Genomic DNA, 20,663 nt, shown 5'->3' with positions numbered 1-20,663 from the left:
TCAAAAAAATATATATTAACAAAAACATTAGCATGTATAAATATACCAAGCTTCGTTTTGAAACTGCTACACCAAGAAGTGATATCTAGTTTATTAGGGAGAAGGTATAAGATGCCTAAGTATTCGCGCGCCATAGTCCCAGTACCCCTTTCAAAATACAAGGGGGACGTAAAAGGAGGCCGGGGCTACTTCTCAGTCAGAAAATACGTAATTTTCGTCATTAATTCGCGTCGCCGCGCTGACGTGAGTTTTCAGGAACCAATGAGATGCTGGTTGTAATTTAGAGGCGGGGATTAACTCCGGATCTACGTTTGGCTGGAAATGTGGTGAATTTAGACCTTCTCCCTAATAAACTAGATATCACTTCTTGGCTACACCAAGGTTTATTTGAAGCTTTAATGAGTTAGTATATCTAGAACATATCGACCATAGATCGCAGGTAAGTACAGTACGTTCATTCATAGGTAATATCACTACCAACGAGATATATAGATGTTGGTAGCGGTAATATTATTATTTTCTAATTTTAATAAACAGCCTAAAATAGAATTATATCATGAATTTATTCATTAACATGAATATATATATGTGTATCATTAGCCTTTCTATCATGTTATTCAGGGATGGGAGGGACCTTTCCATTACAAACGCGTTTAACGTCATCGTGGTAGCCAATCAAAATCGAGACACCTGGAAGTTCGAACAGCGGGCAACCAGTTTAACAAAATTGTACGAGGGATACAATTTTCAGTTAGGTTTACCAAACTGCAAAACTGAATATTAAAAAATTATCGCCGATACGTGAATAAATATCTCAACACGATGTCCGAAGTTGATATTGATCTTTTAAAGGAAATTATAATAAGTTCCTGCAATGTTTGTACTAATCTAAAACTGAAAACTATTGGTAAAGAAAATGAAACGGTTGAAAATTAACTATCAACATCTGAAGTGGTGAGAATTGATCATGCTGGTTTTTTTTTCCTGCTGTTGGAGGTAAAATTAATGCGGTAGTTGATCAATTTATATTTTACAAGCATAATTAGCCTATCGCGTAACAAAAAATTTAGCTTTAAAAGCAAACCGCCGGAAATTCTCTGACGTCACGCAAATTAAGCCCCTCCCATCCCTGAATATGTAGTTCAACTAGTCAATGCAGATATACAGGATGTTTCTGGAAAGTCTGGCACAAATTAACAGGCATGTTCCTTGGGTCAAAAGGAGTCCGAAAGGTCCTATGACGTTTTGGGGTAAAGCGCTCCGTTGCGACGTTATGGGCTCTCAAAAGTAGGCCGAAAAACAAGGAGATTTTGCATAATTATAGCACTAGTATTGTGGTTTTGACCCAATTGTTTTCGATAATTGAGCATAAGGCAATGATCGAAATAAGTTCAAACCTAGTGGAAGACCGTGAACGTGTTAAACGGCCAAAAGCGTTAATCACTTTGTTTTATTAATGATTGTAATTAAAGGTAAGGAAAGTAGCTCAGATATCGGTTACTTGTTTGTTCAGATGTACTGGTAACTGACCAGTCATTTATTCTTTATTTCAATTAGACACATTACTTTTACAATAATTCGAATGAGCCCCATTACTTTTACAATATTAATTCGAATGAACCCCTTAACCTTTACAATTTCGAATGAACCCCTTAAGTTTTACAATAATTCGAATGAACCCCTTAAGTTTTACAATAATACGAATGAACCCATTAAGTTTTACAATAATTCGAATGAACCCAATAAGTCGCAAGATGACTTGGTCCAATTAGCTAGCTGAACTTAAAGTAACTGAACCCCTTAAATTTTACAATAAATCGAATCGAACGCATTAATTCTACAATAATTTGAATCGAACCCATTAGTTTTACAATAATTCGAATCGAACCCATTACATTTACCATAATTCGAATTGAACCCATTACATTTACAATAATTCGAATTGAACCCATTACATTTACAATGATTTGAATGAACCCCATTACATTTACAATAATTCGAAAGAACACCATTACATTTACAATAATTCGAATGAACCCCATTACATTTACAATAATTCGAATCGAACCCCATTACTTTTACAATAATTCTAATGAACCCTATTACATTGTTCTACAAAAAATGTTCAAAATGGGTACGATCAACGTTTAAGCAAACTTGCGCGCGTCGTTTGAAAGATTCACGAACACGTTCGAAGATTTCTGGCGTGTTACGGATGCTATCACATCCATCAATACTCCTTTCCATTTATCCGCCATATTTATGTCCCCCCATTCTCGGGAAATATTTTGAGAACTGGTACTCTTCGTATAGCAGGTCTGCCAGTCATAGAAAATTAACCGTTGGTCTTATCTATTAAAGCGGTTCGTAGCACTGCACGCACTTTGACTTCTAAGATTATGATAGCAGACTGAAACACCGTAAGCCTTGGAGAGTTGTTTTGGGATTGGGAATCAAAACCGTATTTGATTTTGATTTTGATACAGTATTTAAGATACTGGTTAGTGGTAATGGAATGGATGTATTAAAATCGTGCGAAAATACTCCACCGAAAAGGTAAATCTTATTTTTAAATTACATGGTTGTTTTTAAATGTAAGCTCTTATGAAATGTATTTTGCTATCCTCGAATCAGGAAACATGTTTACGAAGTGGATTTTGAAAATGCTACGAAAAAGGTAGCGAAAAAACGAATAATAACAGGTGTTCCAATCGAAGGTTTCCCGAAGGGTCCATGGACTAAACAATTAAAGTTGTTGCCTTCAGAATTTAACATAACAGAAGTTGTGAATTATTTTACAAAGAATAAAGCTAAGAAACATCTTGAAGATGGCAACCGTATGCACAAAGCAAGAAAGGTTGCAAAGCTGTTCCTATGTGATCCCGGAGCAGACAAACCCTATATTTTTATTAAAAGTATAATCGTAGCGTCTTACAAGCTCGCCCAAAGATATTCCATCCAATTAAAATTATCTAAAACCAAAGGAGAAATATTAAATGGTTATTGTGAGTGCCCGTGTGGCAACGGAGGTGTTTGCAAACACACGTGTGCGGTATTGTGGTATTTGTGGGAATGTAAGCTGGAAAGAAGTTTGTTTATCCCACAAGATAAGTCTTGTACTGATGTTGCTAAGGCATGGGGAGTGAAGAAAGGGAGCAATAATATCAATACATTCAAATTTTCAAACCTAAAGTTTACTAAGCACAAGCCAAAATACTGCAATGAAATACCTAAATCAGCAAAGTTAGAGAGAAAGTATTCATCCCTCCCAATCCTAGACAACAAAGAAAAAATTAAAGCTGATGAACAAGATTTGGAGCAAAGACTGAGACGTGTTGCAGAAAGCTTTGGTAAAGGAACAAAAGCCATGTGGCAAGAAGTTTTAGAAGAAAATGATTTCCTTCCAGAACCAGAAGACGTAACTATAGATGAAAATGAAGAAAAGCTATCGGACGAACTTCCTAGAAACTCATTTCAACCGGACATTCCCTTTACAGGAATACCGAAGCTACATGCTGATAAGGCTTTTCCAGATGATTGTATTTTAACCCTCAATGAAGCCAAATCTCTAGAACTCCTAACTAGAGACCAATCAAAGTCTGAACTGTGGAGAAGCGAAAGAATGAAACGTATTACCGCATCCAAATTTGGTGAAGTAATCAAAAGAAAGGCGGTGGTTACGGAAAAATATGTTGATGCAATTAAAAAAGGCTGTGATTTAAGCGGAAATGTATATGTCCAGGAAGGTTTGGCCAATGAATGTAACGCAATCTCAATGTACAAAGTTTTTAAGGCTGATTCTGTGATATGTTTTGATGTTGGGTTGTGCGTAAATCCTTCTTTGCCTATAATAGGTGCTTCTCCTGATCAAATAGTGTATGATAAAAACAAGGAAGAATATGGATTACTGGAAATCAAAACGCTTTCAAAAGCCAAAAAGGAGGGCTGTAGCATTTCCCAGGCAATCGATCGGAAACTAGCCCCATGTTTGAAGAGAGAAAGTAATGGAGATATTTCATTAAAACAAAACCATAACTACTATTTTCAAGTGCAAGGCCAACTTGGCGTGACGGGATATAAATGGTGCGATTTTTTTATTGTCACTGATAAAGATTTTTTTTGCCAAAGAATTAAGTTTGATAGTGATATGTTTCTACAATCAATGGTTCCTAGACTTAGTGATTTTCATTTAAATTATTTTCAAACTTGACGAAGTTTTACACACTTCAACGTTCCTCTAATAAAGAATGTGATAAATTTTCAAATGACTCATCATTGCTTGTTTCCGTGCATTTTCTATTTAACAACGGTTCCTTTTTAAAATTTACCAAGTAGGCACAAATTTTCCAGATTTGATTTAAATTTCCATGCATGCGGTTAGGGAAAGTATATTTTAAGATACGGTTAGTCTTTAATTCCCGTATAACTCTTTCGACATGTATTCTCAAGTTTGCGATGTCTCTAGTTTTTTTAACTTCAGCTTCGGTTAGCTGCGTTCGGTTCTGTAAAAATGGTGGTATGTTCAGAGTCACTCCAATTTGTTTCAACTCTTCAGATATTAGAAACCCTCTATCTGCCATAACTGAATCACCGGGTTCCAATTTCTTATAAAGACCACTGCTGTTTGTAATTTCTTTATCAGACACGCGTCCTGGAGAAAGGTCAGATACAAAACTAACAAAACCATTTGGGGTTATGCCGATCAAGCCTTTCGCAGTATTATGGCTTTTGTAGTTAGAATAGGTATCGCTTTGAGTATCATAATCACTAGGTGTTTCAATAAATAGTTCTGTACAGTCTATGATGATTCGTGTAGTAGGATAAAGTTCACGGAACGATTCAGGCATGTACTTGTCAACAATTTTTCTCGATGGCCAAATTCTCATTCGAGTAAGTCTCTTATACAAAAGGTCAATCCACGTTATCCATATATTGCTAACAGATGAAACACTAATTTGAAACCTGTATGCTAAATCTTCCTCTAAAACGCCAACCTTGAGTCGGCATAATACTAGAAATAATTGATTTTTAAAATCCAAAACCATAGGTCTACCTGGTGAAGACGCATTTCTAGGGGTGTGTTTCCTATCTTTTGGGTTATTTTTATACATATTTATAGTCGTTAGATCATTTACGACATATTTATAGAGGTCTAAGTACTCGCTTTTAGATCTAAATCCGGTGTAAATGTTCAATTTCTTCTCGTTTTCACTAATGTTTTCAAAATTAAACGCATTTTTGGATCTTTCTTCCATGGCTTGTTCCAAGACTTGTAACCTTTCCTTCAAAGTAGCATTTTCTTCAAGTAGCGTAGCCACTTTCAAATTTAGAACAGACACCTTGGCATTTAGTTCCTTTTCCGTTTTCTTCAATATTAAAATATCATCCCCTTTTGTTTTACAGTAGTTGTGGCCTAAATATTTAAAATAAGCGATTATGGCCATTATCTTGTGAACTATTAAGAATGTTTTAAACGTTCATACCTGTCGAATCCAATTTAGTTGTTGTAAATTGAGGTTCATCAACAGTGACTGATATAGTCTTCGAACAATCCACCGTTTCATAAGCCCCAACGTCTGGGAGTAGGCTCTCGTCATTCATTTGAAAAGGTTCCGTTATTTTACTCGAAAATTGATACTTCTCCATGTAAATAGGGTATAGGTCTTCCTTTCGCTTTCTCCCATCTTTTCGAAAATGCATACCACAAACAACAGAACCTTTCGCAGGATACCAATGATATCGATAGTCATTGGCATTACAGTCATGATAAGGCCGAGGCTTAATGTTACCAATCTTGCTTTTAACAAACGTGATTCTTCTTATCCATTCGTCTCGTACACACTCGTCTTTCGGGAATATGTGAAATGAAACCCCTTGTTTATCCCTCGTATTGTTCTTACAATTTGGAATGCAACATATGGTCCCGCCTTTCTTTCTTACAGAAAATGGTGCACACTTCGGCATTTTTAAATACGAGAGTCTCAGTCGAGTAACGAAAGTCGAAAACGCGTCGGAGTCGGAGAGAATCAAACTTACGAAAACACAAGGCAACTAAGCCTTAGCAAAGAAAATATAGAACTATCGGTTCTTAGTCGCACCGAAGGAACCAACCAAACTTGGGAAACAGAGCTGCCAGACTAACAGTTTAAAAAAACACAAAATAGTAAAAGTGTGCTAGTCCACTTACAAGTCAAATTATATAGTCTTTCTCGACTTGTACAGTTTTACTACCCCCTTTGATGGAAAGGAGTATTATCCTTTGTCGTTAGTCTTCGACATCGCGAAATTCACTTCGGTATACCAAGTCCTTGAGATGGCCCCAAAGAAAAAAATCGCATGGGTTGAGATCGGGAGATCTTGCTGGCCACGCAACAGTTCCGCCTCGACCTATCCACCTCCGGGGAAACGCGACATCAAGATATGCTCTAACTTGAAGACTAAAATGGGGCGGTGCGCCATCGTGCATGAACCACATTATTTGTCGTAGTCGTAACGGTAGGTCCTCTAAAAGCTCCGGTAAATTGTCTCACAGAAAGGTGAAGTATACGCCTCCCCATTTAGCCTCGGTTGCAAAAAATAATGTCCAATTAAATGATCTCCTACAATTCCGCACCAGACGTTCAAACTTAACTGAACTTGATGTTTCATGACAGTGGTCGCGTGCGGTTTTGTTGCTTCCACTCGTGATAGTTATGTAATTAAGATTATCTGGAACTAATCATGGTCTACTTCACGAATGCAAAGTACTCAGATATCCATCTTATCAGGGGTAAATAACGAAAGGAGTTAGAGACGCTAGCTTCCGTAGTGTAGAATACAGTGGGACCTTGAAACGTCATAGAATTTGTAACTAACGTAGTGCCATCTTTGGAACTGTATTGTAAATAAAACCAGAACCTTAAAAGTTTTGCCTTAAAATCTCGCTCCGCAAGGTATTCTGGGTAAAGTAAAATGGCGGGTGTCGATGTTGTGAAGTCGTCTCATAATTCAACCCAATATAATTATTATATTCAATCGCGAGTAAACAGCGATTTAAAGAAGAAAGATAAGTCAACAATTTGCAATTTGAAGTCGGGGAAATCCTCAAAATGTGTTCAAACTTGTTTCGCCGTAAGTGCGCGGTTACAGAGTCGGCCCAGTGAGCCAAGGCTTAGTGATTTTTCCGAGTCAGTGCCAATGGGAACTGTGGGATCAGGATCATCGACTGTATCTGTGACCATAAGTTTATAAGATATGTTCCATAAGTATGTCACTACCCATACTTCGAAATGTTAGAGGCTTAATGAGAGCTAGTTCAAGAACGACGTGAGAATTGACTACACTATGTTTTGCAGTCCATCCTCCTCTTTAGTCTGTACTAAGCCTTTGACAGGGCCTCACTAGGCGTCGCTTTACGAGAATCTATGACGTTTCATCTACGTCACTTCATGACAAGCTCTCATTAACGAGTGACACACTTATGGAACATATCTTATAAACTTATGCTGTGACTAAAGAAATTAAAACAACTAAAACTGTATTGAAGGATGCAAAAACGACATTTAATTCCATTTCATTATCGAATAAGGAATTTACCAACTTTAAAGTTGCATGTTTCTAATTCAAGTGCACCTTAATGAATAAACTTTACTCTAAGCCTAATTGTCACTCAGTCGTAAGCAGACGAACACTAGCAGAGAGGAGAAAATCGATATCCCAGCATGACTTTCGAAACTTTGCTGCCACGCCATTGGTTGGAAAATATCATACTTATTTTGAATTATAGACGGCGCGACCGAGGCGTTTTCTCTTTTCTGTGTCTACGTTTGAAAGTCCCACTGTATTCTACACTTAGGAAGCTAGCGTCTCTAACTCCTTTCGTTATTTACCCCTGATCTTATTTATGGACTGGCTCGGGGAAATGCGGTGGAAGCTCGGCGCTTGTACCACTACCAGGATCACTTTCCTCAACGACAAGTTCCCAATCGACAAACATTTACGGCAGTCGACAGACGCTTGAGAGAAACCGGGAAACTTCAACCGTCGAGACCTGAACCTCGTGCGGCGATTGTTCCCGATGATGTAGAGGACACCGTTTTGACAATTTTCGAAGATGATCCAACAACCAGTACCAGTTGGGCGGCAATTGGGCGTTAACCATGTACTCGTCTGGAAAATCCTTCGAGGACATGAGTTCCACCCATACCATTTGCAAAAGGTACAAGCTTTAAACGAAGCTGATTATCCGAGACGGGTCGATTTCTGAAAGTGGTTTGTGGCACGGGTAAATGACTTTCCGCGTACTTTGCTAGTTTCCGACGAGGCCAATTTCTCGAGTGACGGGATACTTAATTTACATAACTATCACGAGTGGAAGTAACAAAACCGCACGCGACCACTGTCATGAAACATCAAGTTCAGTTTAGTTTGAACGTCTGGTGCGGAATTGTAGGAGATCATTTAATTGAACCTTACTTTTTGCAACCGAGGCTAAATGGGGAGGCGTACTTGACCTTTCTGCGTGACAATTTACCGGAGCTTTTAGAAGACGTACCGTTACGACTGCGACAAATAATGTGGTTCATGCAAGATGGCGCACCGCCCCATTTTAGTCTTCAAGTTAGAGCATATCTTGATGTCGCGTTTCCCCGGAGGTGGATAGGTCGAGGCGGAACTGTTGCGTGGCCAGCAAGATCTCCCGATCTCAGCCCAAGCGATTTTTTTCTTTGGGGTCATCTCAAGCACTTGGTATACCGAAGCGAAGTTCGCGATGTCGAAGACTTAAGACAAAGGATAATTGATGGATGTGATAGCATCCGTAAAACGCCAGGAATCTTCGAACGTGTTCGTGAATCTTTCAAACGACGCGCGCAAGTTTGCTTAAACGTTGATGGTGCCCATTTTGAACAATTTTTGTAGAACAATGTAATTTGGTTTCATTCGAATTATTGTAAAAGTAATGGGTTTCATTCGAATTATTGTAAAAGTAATGGGGTTCATTATAATTATTGTAAAAGTAATGGGGTTCGATTCGAATTATTGTAAATGTAATGGGTTCGATTCAAATTATTGTAAAATTAATGGAATCGATTCGATTTATTGTAAAATTTAAGGGGTTCATTCGATTTATTGTAAAATTTAAGGGGCTCAATCGATTTATTGTAAAACTTAAGGGGTTCATTCGAATTATTGTAAAATTAATGCGTTCGATTCGATTTATTGTAAAATTTAAGGGGTTCATTCGAATTATTGTAAAACTTAAGGGGTTCATTCGATTTATTGTAAAAGTAATGGGGTTCATTCGAATTATTGTAAAATTTAAGGGGTTCATTCGATTTATTGTAAAATTTAAGGGGCTCAATCGATTTATTGTAAAACTTAAGGGGTTCATTCGATTTATTGTAAAATTTAAGGGGTTCATTCGAATTATTGTAAAACTTAAGGGGTTCATTCGATTTATTGTAAAAGTAATGGGGTTCATTCGAATTATTGTAAAAGCAATGTGTCTAATTGAAATAAAGAATAAAAGACTGGTCAGTTACCAGTACATCTGAACAAACAAGTAACCGATATCTGAGCTACTTTCCTTACCTTTAATTACAATCATTAATAAAAACAAAGGGATTATTGCTTTTGGCCGTTTAACACGTTCACGGTCTTCCACTAGGTTTGAACTTATTTCGATCATTGCCTTATGCTCAATAATCGAAAACAATTGGGTCAAAACCACAATACTAGTGCTATAATTATGCAAAATCTCCTTGTTTTTCGGCCTACTTTTGAAAGCCCATAACGTCGCAACGGAGCGCTTTACCCCTAAACGTCATAGGACCTTTCGGACTCCTTTTGGCCCAAGGAACATGCCTGTTAATTTGTGCCAGACTTTCCAGAAACACCCTGTATATTCATGTTAAATGAATAAATTCATGATTATATTAATTGACAACAATAAAAACGAGGTTAGATTTTTTTTTTTGAATCGGTGCTTTTTGATCCCCCATTTTAAAATAGGTTCCAGAAAATGCAGTTCAGAAGTTAAAAGTGGAAGTATTATATTGGATTCTCAACTAGATAGTAGTTTATATCACTTTATGTTCAAAAATAATATCAATATAATAGATTTAGAGTATATTAAACCTTTGAAGTCTGTCTCCCAAGACATTTGATCCGTCACTAGCGGGACAATCATCCAGGTCCTCTTCTCCAAGTTCTTTATTATATCCCTTTCTAAAAAATGGTATCGTAAACCTATAAGAAATCAAAAACAAAAACGTACACTAATATTATACACGGTGACGCTAACGATTAATCCACCATAAAGCATTATGACATACTAAAGAGAAACCTTTCAAAACTTGTATTTTAATTTAATTTTATTTATTTTTTCATCGTAGAGTATTGGTTTTCAAATCAAATTGACCAATTTTATATACTACTTCTTATCGTGTTGCACACATTAAAGATTTTTCATCCAACAGAAAGTAGATTTAAAACCCGTGAAGTTAATATAAATTTGGAAAAATACGGGAGTTAGGAAAATTTACGGGAATTAAAATAATCAAAGCTTTCTCAAAAATTAAAGAAAAAGTGCAGAAACATTTAATTCTGCGCCGGTGAGGCCAACCTTAATTTTTACTATTACTTTAGAAAAAGAAAAGTTGTTCTGAATAAAATTTTCCTTCACTTACCAAAAAGTGTATTTTAATAAAAATGAAGACGAATCCCACGGATGTGGTTTCTGTCCTTGTTGTTTTATAATCATATTAATACCTTTTCTATTTTCTATCGTATTCTTAAAAACGGTTTCATTTCTACTCAAAATGGAGCAACTAGGTTAAGATCTGTTCCGTACTAGTTTACTTCTTTCCAATCCGTTGCTACCTGTTTAGCAATGTGCGGGCCAATATAATCGACATTGAGGATTATCACCTCTTTCAGAGATAGATTTATTGTCGACATAAATAGATTACGAAAAAGATCTTCCTTAATTTGCCGCAATAGCTCTTATCTTCGAAGAGATTGTTAAATTGCACCTCAATGAAATTGTAGTATCACTTGACTTCGCATACTACCGTGAATATGTAACAACTAAAATAATGTGAGTGGTAAATTGGTTAAGAGAGATTTCTTAACGGATTACGTTACACTAATTTCCTCTGTTATATGAAAATGTTCAATGCATCGTGTAACGTACTCAGCCGAGCTTATCGGTATTATCCCATTGGACCGAATCCCATTCGACCGAAACCGCTTTTTGGTTTTTTATGGAGAATATATTTAAATTTCCAGCCCAATGGCGGGTTTCTGCTGAATGGGAATTTATTTGAAAGAATTAGTTAATTAAATGTCTGTGAGGATTTCGAATCACCGCAGCAGCATGGTAGAATATCAGGCTTTTAATTCAGAGGCTCGGGTTCAAACCCAGAGAAGGAAATTGTAAGATAAGTTAGGTTAGGTTAGGTTAGGTTAATAATATTTTATAAATAATTTAACTATTCTACGCCTTTTCTAAAATATTTATGTTTAGCTTCATTGACTTCTCAAATAATATGCCTTTTCCAAAACATTACTGTTATGTTTGGTTAGGTTAGGTTAGGTTAGTAATATTTTATAAATCATTTAACAAAATAATATATATTTCCAAAATATTGATGTTTTATACCTTCATTGACTTCTCAAATAATATGCCTTTTTCAAAACTTTACTGTTATGTTAGGTTAGGTTTGGGTTCGTTATGTTAGGTTAGTAATATTTTACAAATCATTTTACTATGGTACGCCTTTTCTAAAATGTTCATGTTTAGCTTCATTGACTTCTCAAATAATATGCCTTTTCCAAAACATTACGGTTAGGCATGGGTTAGGTTAGGTTAGGTTTGGTTTGGTTTGGTTAGGTTAGGTTAGGTTAGGTTAGGTTAGGTTTGGTTTGGTTTGGTTTGGTCAAGTTAGGTTAGGTTAGGTTTGGTTTGGTTAGGTTAGGTTAGGTTAGGTTAGGTTAGGTTTGGTTTGGTTTGGTTTGGTCAAGTTAGGTTAGGTTAGGTTTGGTTTGGTCAAGTTAGGTTAGGTTAGGTTTGGTTTGGTCAAGTTAGGTTAGGTTAGGTTAGGTTAGGTTAGGTTAGGTTTGGTTTGGTCAGGTTTGGTTAGGTTAGGTTAGGTTTAGGTTAGGTTAGGTTAGGTTTAGGTTTGGTTTGGTCAGGTTTGGTTAGGTTAGGTTAGGTTTAGGTTAGGTTAGGTTAGCTTAGGCTTGGTTTGGTTTGGTTTGGTCAGGTTTGGTTAGGTTAGGTTAGGTTTGGTTTGGTTTGATTTGGTTTGGTTTGGTTTGGTTAGGTTTAGGTTTGGTCAGGTTAGGTTTGGTTAGGTTAGGTTAGGTTAGGTTTAGGTTAGGTTAGGTTTGGTTTAGTTTGGTCAGGTGTGGTCAGGTTTGGTTAGGTTTGGTTTGGTTAGGTTTGGTTAGGTTAGGTTAGGTTATTTCTATTATTCGAACCTTACAGGAGAGATTTCTACAATTATAGTTACTAGTTTTATCCTTTTTCTTATTCAATTGAAACAAGTAGCCATTATTAATGTAAAGAAAGCCGCCTTTATTAGCAATTCTCTCCGTTATCAATCACTCTTAAAGTTAAATTTTGCATTTCAAACATCAATATATATATACAACGAAAACTGTAGGGTAAAAAAAGTCTTTAAAAAAGTGAAAACGTTTGCTTTTTAAATTTTGATATATATTTTCCCAAAACCGCACATTTGGGCTGTTTTCGGTTGAATGGGAAACGCGTTCGGTCGATTGGGATTCGGTCGAATGGGACACAAGCAGTTTATCAATGAATAATGCACCTTCAGCTAACGTAATGTTTTTCTGTTATACGTATTGTGTGTATCGCTATCATAAAATGGGTTAAGCATTAGGCCTACCATCTTCAGAGCATACACGCTGTAACGTCCTTAACATTTCAACGTAATTGCCTATTTTCTCTTTATTGCCGCTTCAAAAAGATTAACACATGACACATAATAGCAAATCTACCAATGCCATTATGAACCATATTCATGTAAGTTTGTGGGGAAAAAAAATATTCTACCCTTAATACTAAGAACCTCCATAAGAACCGATTTACCATCGAGAAAATATTGCTGTGGCAATGGATTGAAACACCTGTTCGTCTGCTTTGTTTCTCAACGCAATAGTCAATAAGGAGGCCTATACCAATTCTTATTGGCAAATTAGATATATCAAATGGTGAATAAGCTGGCCCAACGATTAGACAAGAAACGTGCGAGGTCAAGGAAACGTAACCCAAATCTTTATACTTTTCCGGTTTTATATGTTTTTGCTTTCACTGCTAATTTAAGGTATTATAAAATATTAATGAGCAAATGAGATATTAGTTCATAAATCATTTCAAATCTTTTTACTATGCAAAGATGAACCGAAATACGACTTTTTGCTTTCCTTTTGAATCTTATACCGGAACATAGAATCCAGCTGTCACGTATTAAACATAACAAGAAAATTATGATTCCATTTTAGCGTTAACCTGTACGCTTCTCTCCGAAGCTAAAAGATTTCGTACGCGGAAAAATGATAAAAGTATTTAAAATGAAAGAAACCATAAAAATTACAATTCTAAAATCTCTATTAGGAATTATTTTTTATGTTCGGCAATTAATTCATACTATTAATACTTTTCTGGGCAATGGCTTAAAGTTTTACTGATTTCTGATCCGAGACATCACGCTTATGGTTATAGAATAGCGGCTTTAAATATTTGGAGAGTGCAAATTAACTAGATATACATCACCAGGTATTAATAGGTTGTATTAGGAGTTCATAATAACGGGGAAGTACGAAACTGGTTAGAAAGCCCGTAACAACAAAGTTTCGCCGTAAAGCTCAGCGGATTTATACACCGCTTACCTCCCAAAGAAATAGTTACCCCAATTTTTAGCGCCCACGCGCATTAAATTCCACACTTCCGCTTTAGCACTATTTTTATCTTGTGACAGCTCGCGTCTGTGTCTGTCGGCGCCGTGGAAATTAAGCCTTGGCTAAAAAGTTTATTGATGGTTTCTTGTTTTTTACAAAACATTTAAACGATCGTCATTAATGTTTTGTTGTGATATGTGTGGGTGAGAATTCCGTGGTTAAATTAAAACGGTATGGACAAATTTATTCCCAGTATCTTTAATATAAGAATTTCATCGTGTTTCTACGTCCACCATAGTCGCCATTTTTCTTGACGACGGAGATCCCTGCCAACGGAAGTTTTGGAAGGAGCATAGATACCACAACAATGTACTGTAAAGGTGTATGTCCATCAACAGGCTAGTCCTTTCTATGCGCAACGACAAAATCTTGTTGTTCGCGATTTCTACCATTAGCTCTATGGCCAGTTTCGTACTTCCCCCCGAAGGGGGGTTATTATTAAAAATTATTTGGCAGTATCTGGCGAGTACTGGATAGATTGGTAACACGTTAATCGAATTTTCAGCAAATCTGTTACAATGGTAAACAGTTTAATTAAAAGAGGGCTGTGGTAACGTAGACCACCATTCCTGAGCTTTAATTAACTTAAGCAATAGTGAGTTCGATGCTGTCTTGCTTAGCTTCTCCACGCAGTTTTCTCGTTCTGAATGCTCTTCTGCCACCCTCACTAAAAACCCTCCGTATAAAACAGTATAAGACTCTGAAATTTTGAAAGATTTAGAATTCCAGTCGAGACATCTGATTAGATAAATATTTATCATTTTACCATTTTACCATTTTCCCGAGCATTTTCCATAACTTTCTCCATCGTGATAGTTACTGAAGGTACGGCAAGAGAAGAGTTTTAATTTCTTCAGCCTGAGAGATCTTTATTTTCTTAGCGCTATTCAATTTGTTTTCTGGTAATTATTCCTACAATTCCAATCTTAAGGGCATGCTTGAGGCCCAAAGACCATGACCTTGGGTTCCTGTCATTTGGTTGAATTCCTTCGATGAACGTGAGAAAGTCAAAGCGGTAGCTGATAGTGAAAATACTATCACCGCTCTCAGGACATTCATCTTTCTCAAATGACGAAGGAAACAGGACCTTTCGCGTTAAGAATCTTAAGACGTTCACAACCATTCCTTTCTGGTTGTAATATAATTGAATCAGGTAGTCTGACGAAATTAAGACGAAACAACATATATCTTCGCAAAAACTGTGAGCGTATGTTTTTAATGAAATGGCTTGGGTCAAACCCCGTAATTTTTTTTTTCACTGTCTAGTGGATGAACAGTTTCGTTGGTTAGGACACCATTGTTCATCTTTTGAAAGCGAATGTGTTTGTCTTAGCATTATCTTCAACAAAACCCACTTCGTTCTACGGCTTCTATGAACTTAAGCACTAGTTCATCCAACTGTTCTCCGTCTAAATTTATCATAAAGAAATATGCAACTGGGAGCCTTAGCTTAACATTGGTGCCTTGTCCCTGAAAGCTAGATGAAGCAGAATGTGTGTTGCTAATTTGTCTTCATTACAACCTGTGGTTTTTTTGGAATGGATAAGCTCGTTAAGCAAAAAAAAATTTCTTTGTTGTTACTGTAGAGGTTTTTAGCTTCAATCTTCATCTCATCGATCAAGATCAGAGAGGCAAAGCATTCTCTCTTCATTAATAAGTTTTGAAAATTCACTTGCAAGTCTGGCCACAACCAAATAATTTATTTCGTCTTCTTAAAAATAAAACAGCAAATTGTCAGCGGGTATTCCTGGCAAACGGTACTTTTTTTCCAATAAGCAAGTATTTGCTAGATAAGAAATTTTGCTTTTATGTAGACAAAGTTGGTGGCATCTTCCATAATTTTCTTTATTTGAACAATTTCCTTATTTCTTGCATCTTGTAGTTTTTAGAGTAAAACTTTTCTTCTGCTTTTTTACAATTTTATTCACTGTTAGAAAATATTGTGAAAAATTGTATGTAAAAGGCAGACTCTGAGACAGCACTGTTTTTCATCTATATTTGGATAACGTAACTAGGGTCCAAAATGGGACTGTCGAATGATAAGCCAGATTTGGAATTTCATCCAAAATTGAATCCAGAGTCATCTATTGTGGGATCAATTATTATCCAGAAATGATCAGGCTATTATCCATATTTTACGCAAGCGTGGAAAAATTAACTCGTATCCTCCCAATATAGTCAACTGGAAAAACAATTATTGTTTTGTTTTTTAGGCTTGGGCAAACCAGTCTTTTTTATATAATTTAATTGTGAATTTGTCATAATTTAACTTAAGGTTTAGCGAGACAAAAATTACGCTTAAAGATTTTTGAAAAATGACGAGACCTTAATTTGAGAACTAAAATGGTGAAATGTGCCGCGACATTTAGCTTGAGACCAGGGTGGGAAATAAGGAATTTTTTAACTGGGCATTAGGCCAATAACCCCCCTGGCCCGGAATAAATAAACTGGTCCACAACCATGGACCAGAACACGTCGTGTGCTAAGCTGAAGAAGTGGATAATTAAAATATTTGAGTTAATATCTGGACTTTGGTTACCATTGAAGTTTCTTAGTGGTCTTGTGGACCACTGACCCCCCCTCCAATTTAATTTTTAAACTGGTCTTTTGTCCTGTGCCACCGCCTTATTTCCCACGCTGTTTGAGACTATTAAATGAACAAGTGCTGGCGCCTGGTTAATTTTTTTAAACCTATACAAATTAGTCAACGTAACTTTACACAACGAGAATTGTAGCCTTTGCTAGTGCTATGAAGTTAGGCTGTGACAAAAGTGTTCGGACCTCGTAGAGATTTTTATGAAATTTTGGATTGAGTATAAATAGAAAATCCCGGCAAGCGTTAGTTAGAATTGTAGTCATAACAATTTCGCGAGAACTATTCGCTGGCAACCACAGAGACAAGCCTATACACGTGGTACGTGGAGTTATAACGGATAGTTTCCCAATGGCCAGAATTGGTTACCAGGTTGATCGGTATCAGAGGATCTAGTGCGGAACGAGCACATTCTGACTGGTCAATTTCATTTTGATAATCATCGTTGATATCGAATGCGTCAATAGAGGCTCGTTCAATATTGAACGTTCGCTATCATTTTTGAATGCTAAAAGCACGCTCATTTTTAAGAGTGTAGAAGTCAAATGTTAACAATAGCTTTGCTTAAAGTGATTTTAGGAATTGTTCTTAAAACGACTTAACTAGAATTAAGGTAAAATACTAACGATTAAAATAATTAATATCATTTATATTTATTTAATTATAGTGTTCGTACAGTATAAGAAACCCCTCTTTCTTCGGAACGACAACCGTCATAGTCTATTTGAACGAGTAATGAAGACTGCTAATATATAAAACATTGATTTCAAAGGTTAAAATCATGGTGACCTAGAATATTTTGGCATCTTTGGCTAAGTCGTAGAACATTGATTGCTCATTCTTCATGAAAGCATCTGGAGAGATCGAGAACGACGAGAACCATCACCCTGTGAAGAGTTAAGAAATATCAAATTAGCTAGTCATTTTAAGCTGGTTTAAAAGGTAGGTAAACTAACATGTCGTAGTCTAAGATGGTGTTTATTTTGTGCGCGATGGTGATGATGGTAGAGTTGGCGAATTCCTTCTTGATGGTCTCTTGAATGAGATCGTCGGTGTTCAGGTCCACTGAGGCCGTCGCTTCGTCCAAGATTAGGATCTTGGTGTTTCTCAACAACGCATGAGCCTAGCAGACCAACTGACGCTCAGATTCTGTCCTCCTTCGTCCACGGGATGATCCAGTCCCTGGTCGAGTGACGCCACGAAGGATTTCAGGTGCGAGTGTTCCAGGGCCGCCCATAGTCGCTGGTCGTCTTTTTGTTCAAAAGGATCCAGGTTGAGTCTGAGTGTACCCGAGAAGAGGACGGGTTCCTGTGGGATGATGGACAGCCGCGATCTCAAATCGAACAAGCCCAATCGTTCCACTTCCACTCCGTCTATGACGATCTGACCGCGTACTCCCTCGGTGAGACGGAAGAGCGCCAGCGTCAACGACGACTTTCCAGCGCCTGTCCGCCCCAAAACTTCCACCTTCTCTCCGGCTTCGATCCTGACATTTATGTCCTTCAAGACCAAATCCAATCCTTCTCGGTATCTGGTGCTGTAGTCCTGAAATATGATTTGTCCTCGTTGAGGCAAGTTTGCAGGCGGTTGACAGTCTGGCTTCTCCCACTCGGCCTCGGACTCCAAACGACAGTATTCGTCAACTCTTTCTACGGAGACGGCATTTGATTCCAAACCTTAAGGCTATGATTTGTGATAGTACCTTGCAGATTTCACCTTTCAATATCTATTACTTAACTGCGTAAAGCTGCTAAATTGTGTTAAGATATAATTAATAAAACAAAAGTTAGGCTATGGCACCTTTGGTAAAAGGGTACAGAAATGAAAGAAATCCTTTTATAAATAGTGGGTTTCTGATAAATTGGCATTTTTCAAAAAAGTTCTCAAAATTTAAAGCTAAAAACTTGTAAACTTCAGTTTCTTAATCGTATCTTATTGTGTGCCAAACTTTAAGAACATCAATTGGCCTATGGTGACATCACTGGTCGAAATCGCGTGGAATGCCCCTCTAGCAAACTCAGTTTGGATCTTGGAGTCTTCGGAGTGGGGACTGGGAAAACGCCGGATTGGGGCAGCTCAAAACCAATCACAAGGAAGATTAACCGGATGTGAGGAACCACTTTACAACCACGAAATAATTCCTCTTTGACGCGCTGCCGTCAATGATTGTTTATAGTTTCAAACATAAACATTCACATGTCCACCGACTTCTTTTTAGTCCATTTAAAATTGATTTAATACTGTAGCTTGTTCATTCACAAACAACGAAACATCGATAAATGCATTATTCATGGATTGGTGGCTATCCATGATTGTGTTTCACAACCTTCTAAATTCCATCATTCTTGCGAACCTAGTCAGTGGAACCTGCAAGTTTATTGACCAAATAAGTGATATCCACGAGTACGACGACCTTTATTTGTCGACCAATGGTGAATCAATAGGCCTAAACTTAGTCTTAAATGTAAGTAACATATTCCATAATTAAAAGATGAAAGAAACCATACATAAATATAAAAAGGACTTGGTTTGCCCAAGCCTAAAAAACAAAACGATAAGAGTTTTTTCCAGTTGACTGAAGCGCGGATATTTTATTTTTCTATATAATTTTAAAGACAATCCGTATTTTACTACTCTTTAGAATTTAATTCAATCTCCTGATTTTACTGGTAATGGATTTATTTCCTATAAATTAATTGAAATAAAAAAATACTTATCTCAGATTTTTCAGGATAAAATTTTACGAAAATGGAATTGTTGAAAAATCTGAGATAAGTAATTTTTTATTTCAATTAATTTATAGGAAATAAATCCATTACCAGTAAAATCAGGAGATTGAATTAAATTCTAAAGAGTAGTAAAATACGGATTGTCTTTAAAATTATATAGAAAAATAAAATATCCGCGCTTCAGTCAACTGGAAAAAACTCTTATCGTTTTGTTTTTTAGGCTTGGGCAAACCAAGTCCTTTTTATATAATATCTGTTCCTTCAGTCTTTATTCGTATTAATCTATTATAAAACAATTTTTTGCCTGAAATGCGAAATTTTTCACTTCTAGGACGAGGTTAAAAATGGTTCTACACTTCTACTAATTCTTATAAGATACGGCTCACAATTCGTTTTAGAACTCGAGCTTAATAGTCAACTTCAAAACTTACAGTCCACTCTACGATTACAATTATCCATGACATTGCGTTCACTGCCCTTGTACGTTTACAGTGAGTGGCACCGTGGCCAGTTATTTTAATTAAAATACCTAGGCCACAGGGCCAGTTTTAAAAATATCCTTATTTCCAACACTGATCCATCTATCCTTATGCCTTACTGAAGGCAACAGTGAAATATCCATGAAGCGTAAGCTTCTATTATAAATCCATGGCCTAAGTAAGGCAACTTAAGCCTTGGTCGAAACTAACATCTAAAATATAAATTAAAAAGGTATCTTAAGTATAGAATTTCAACCGAGACACATAATTAAACGAAAAATAGACCCGCCAGAGAAATGTTTAATAAATATAGTGTTATTTTTATTGAAAAATATCAAGTTAAAGTTTCAAGGCGGTGAAATGGCAAATTAGCGTCGTCTACTGTAGAGTAATGAACAATTAGCGTCGTCTGCTGTAGAATAATCTTTTGAGGTACTTACATTTTTAATTAAATTAACGTACTTAGACTTAATTAATTTTGATGAAACTTGAAAAAGGCACACCTTGAATAGTTACTTGTTAATTTGAAAGTATTCCGAAACGTAACTTCGCTTTAGTTTTTAAATGATTCGATGTACAGGAGCACCAAAAACCCCATGTTATTCCTATGGGAAAATCGGCGAAAATCTGTGAATTTTCATTTAACATTACGGGAGTGTGTGGGATCTTATCTAGAAGGGCCTACCGGCCCTCTAGAATTCACTTACCTTGAGTTTTACCTAAAATAAATTACGTGATCTAAATCTTTCAGCATACTTATGTTTTCAGGAAAAGTTCAGGTAACATCATGGCAAGGATCCTTGCAATTTTAGAAGCAGGAAAGGAGAACGGTTATTATTTACTTCAATCCGACTCAGTAAAGAACCCCTCGCTTCAACAAGTAACGAAAATTTTAAATTA

At 36.6% G+C, this 20,663-nt stretch overlaps 2 protein-coding genes and 1 pseudogene across 4 annotated transcripts; 1 reads left to right on the top strand and 2 right to left on the bottom strand.

Moving 5' to 3' along the window:
- Window positions 1–2,374: 2,374 nt before the first annotated feature.
- LOC149619043 (uncharacterized) lies at window positions 2,375–4,268 on the top strand. Of its 2 annotated transcripts, XM_089855477.1 has the most exons (3): window positions 2,375–2,556; window positions 2,635–3,777; window positions 3,855–4,006. In XM_089855477.1, the coding sequence occupies exons 1-3, from the start codon at window positions 2,516–2,518 to the stop codon at window positions 3,865–3,867; spliced, it is 1,197 nt and encodes a 398-aa protein (XP_089711603.1). In that variant the 5' UTR covers window positions 2,375–2,515; the 3' UTR covers window positions 3,868–4,006. The 2 variants fall into 2 exon arrangements, with proteins under 2 accessions (XP_089711603.1, XP_089711602.1); XM_089855476.1 differs by having other exon boundaries at window positions 2,635–4,268.
- On the bottom strand, window positions 4,068–6,760 carry LOC149619042 (uncharacterized). The gene is made up of 2 exons (XM_089855475.1): window positions 5,484–6,760; window positions 4,068–5,413 (listed from the first exon to the last, which is right to left on the bottom strand). Exons 1-2 carry the CDS (start codon window positions 5,962–5,964, stop codon window positions 4,227–4,229), a joined length of 1,668 nt encoding a protein of 555 aa, XP_089711601.1. The 5' UTR covers window positions 5,965–6,760; the 3' UTR covers window positions 4,068–4,226.
- Window positions 6,761–17,244: 10,484 nt separating this feature from the next.
- On the bottom strand, window positions 17,245–18,865 carry LOC149619041 (multidrug resistance-associated protein 1 pseudogene; annotated as a pseudogene). The gene is made up of 4 exons (XR_016375533.1): window positions 18,797–18,865; window positions 18,573–18,708; window positions 17,512–18,231; window positions 17,245–17,442 (listed from the first exon to the last, which is right to left on the bottom strand). The product of XR_016375533.1 is annotated as a multidrug resistance-associated protein 1 pseudogene (transcript).
- Window positions 18,866–20,663: the final 1,798 nt, after the last annotated feature.

Source organism: Phalangium opilio, unplaced genomic scaffold, assembly GCF_054372755.1.
Source record: "Phalangium opilio isolate 3A_F unplaced genomic scaffold, DU_Popi_V2 ptg000209l_1, whole genome shotgun sequence".
NCBI classification, from domain to species: Eukaryota; Metazoa; Arthropoda; class Arachnida; order Opiliones; family Phalangiidae; genus Phalangium; species Phalangium opilio.
This window is presented reverse-complemented; position numbering and strand designations above follow the sequence as displayed.

Coding starts and splice junctions, on each gene's coding strand:
- LOC149619043 (XM_089855476.1), top strand. CDS start 2,516: ATGGATGTATTAAAATCGTGCGAAAATACTCCACCGAAAAG. Junction 2,557..2,634: donor GAAAATACTCCACCGAAAAG/GTAAATCTTATT, acceptor TCCTCGAATCAG/GAAACATGTTTACGAAGTGG.
- LOC149619042 (XM_089855475.1), bottom strand. CDS start 5,964: ATGCCGAAGTGTGCACCATTTTCTGTAAGAAAGAAAGGCGGGACCATA. Junction 5,414..5,483: donor AACTAAATTGGATTCGACAG/GTATGAACGTTT, acceptor TTAAATATTTAG/GCCACAACTACTGTAAAACA.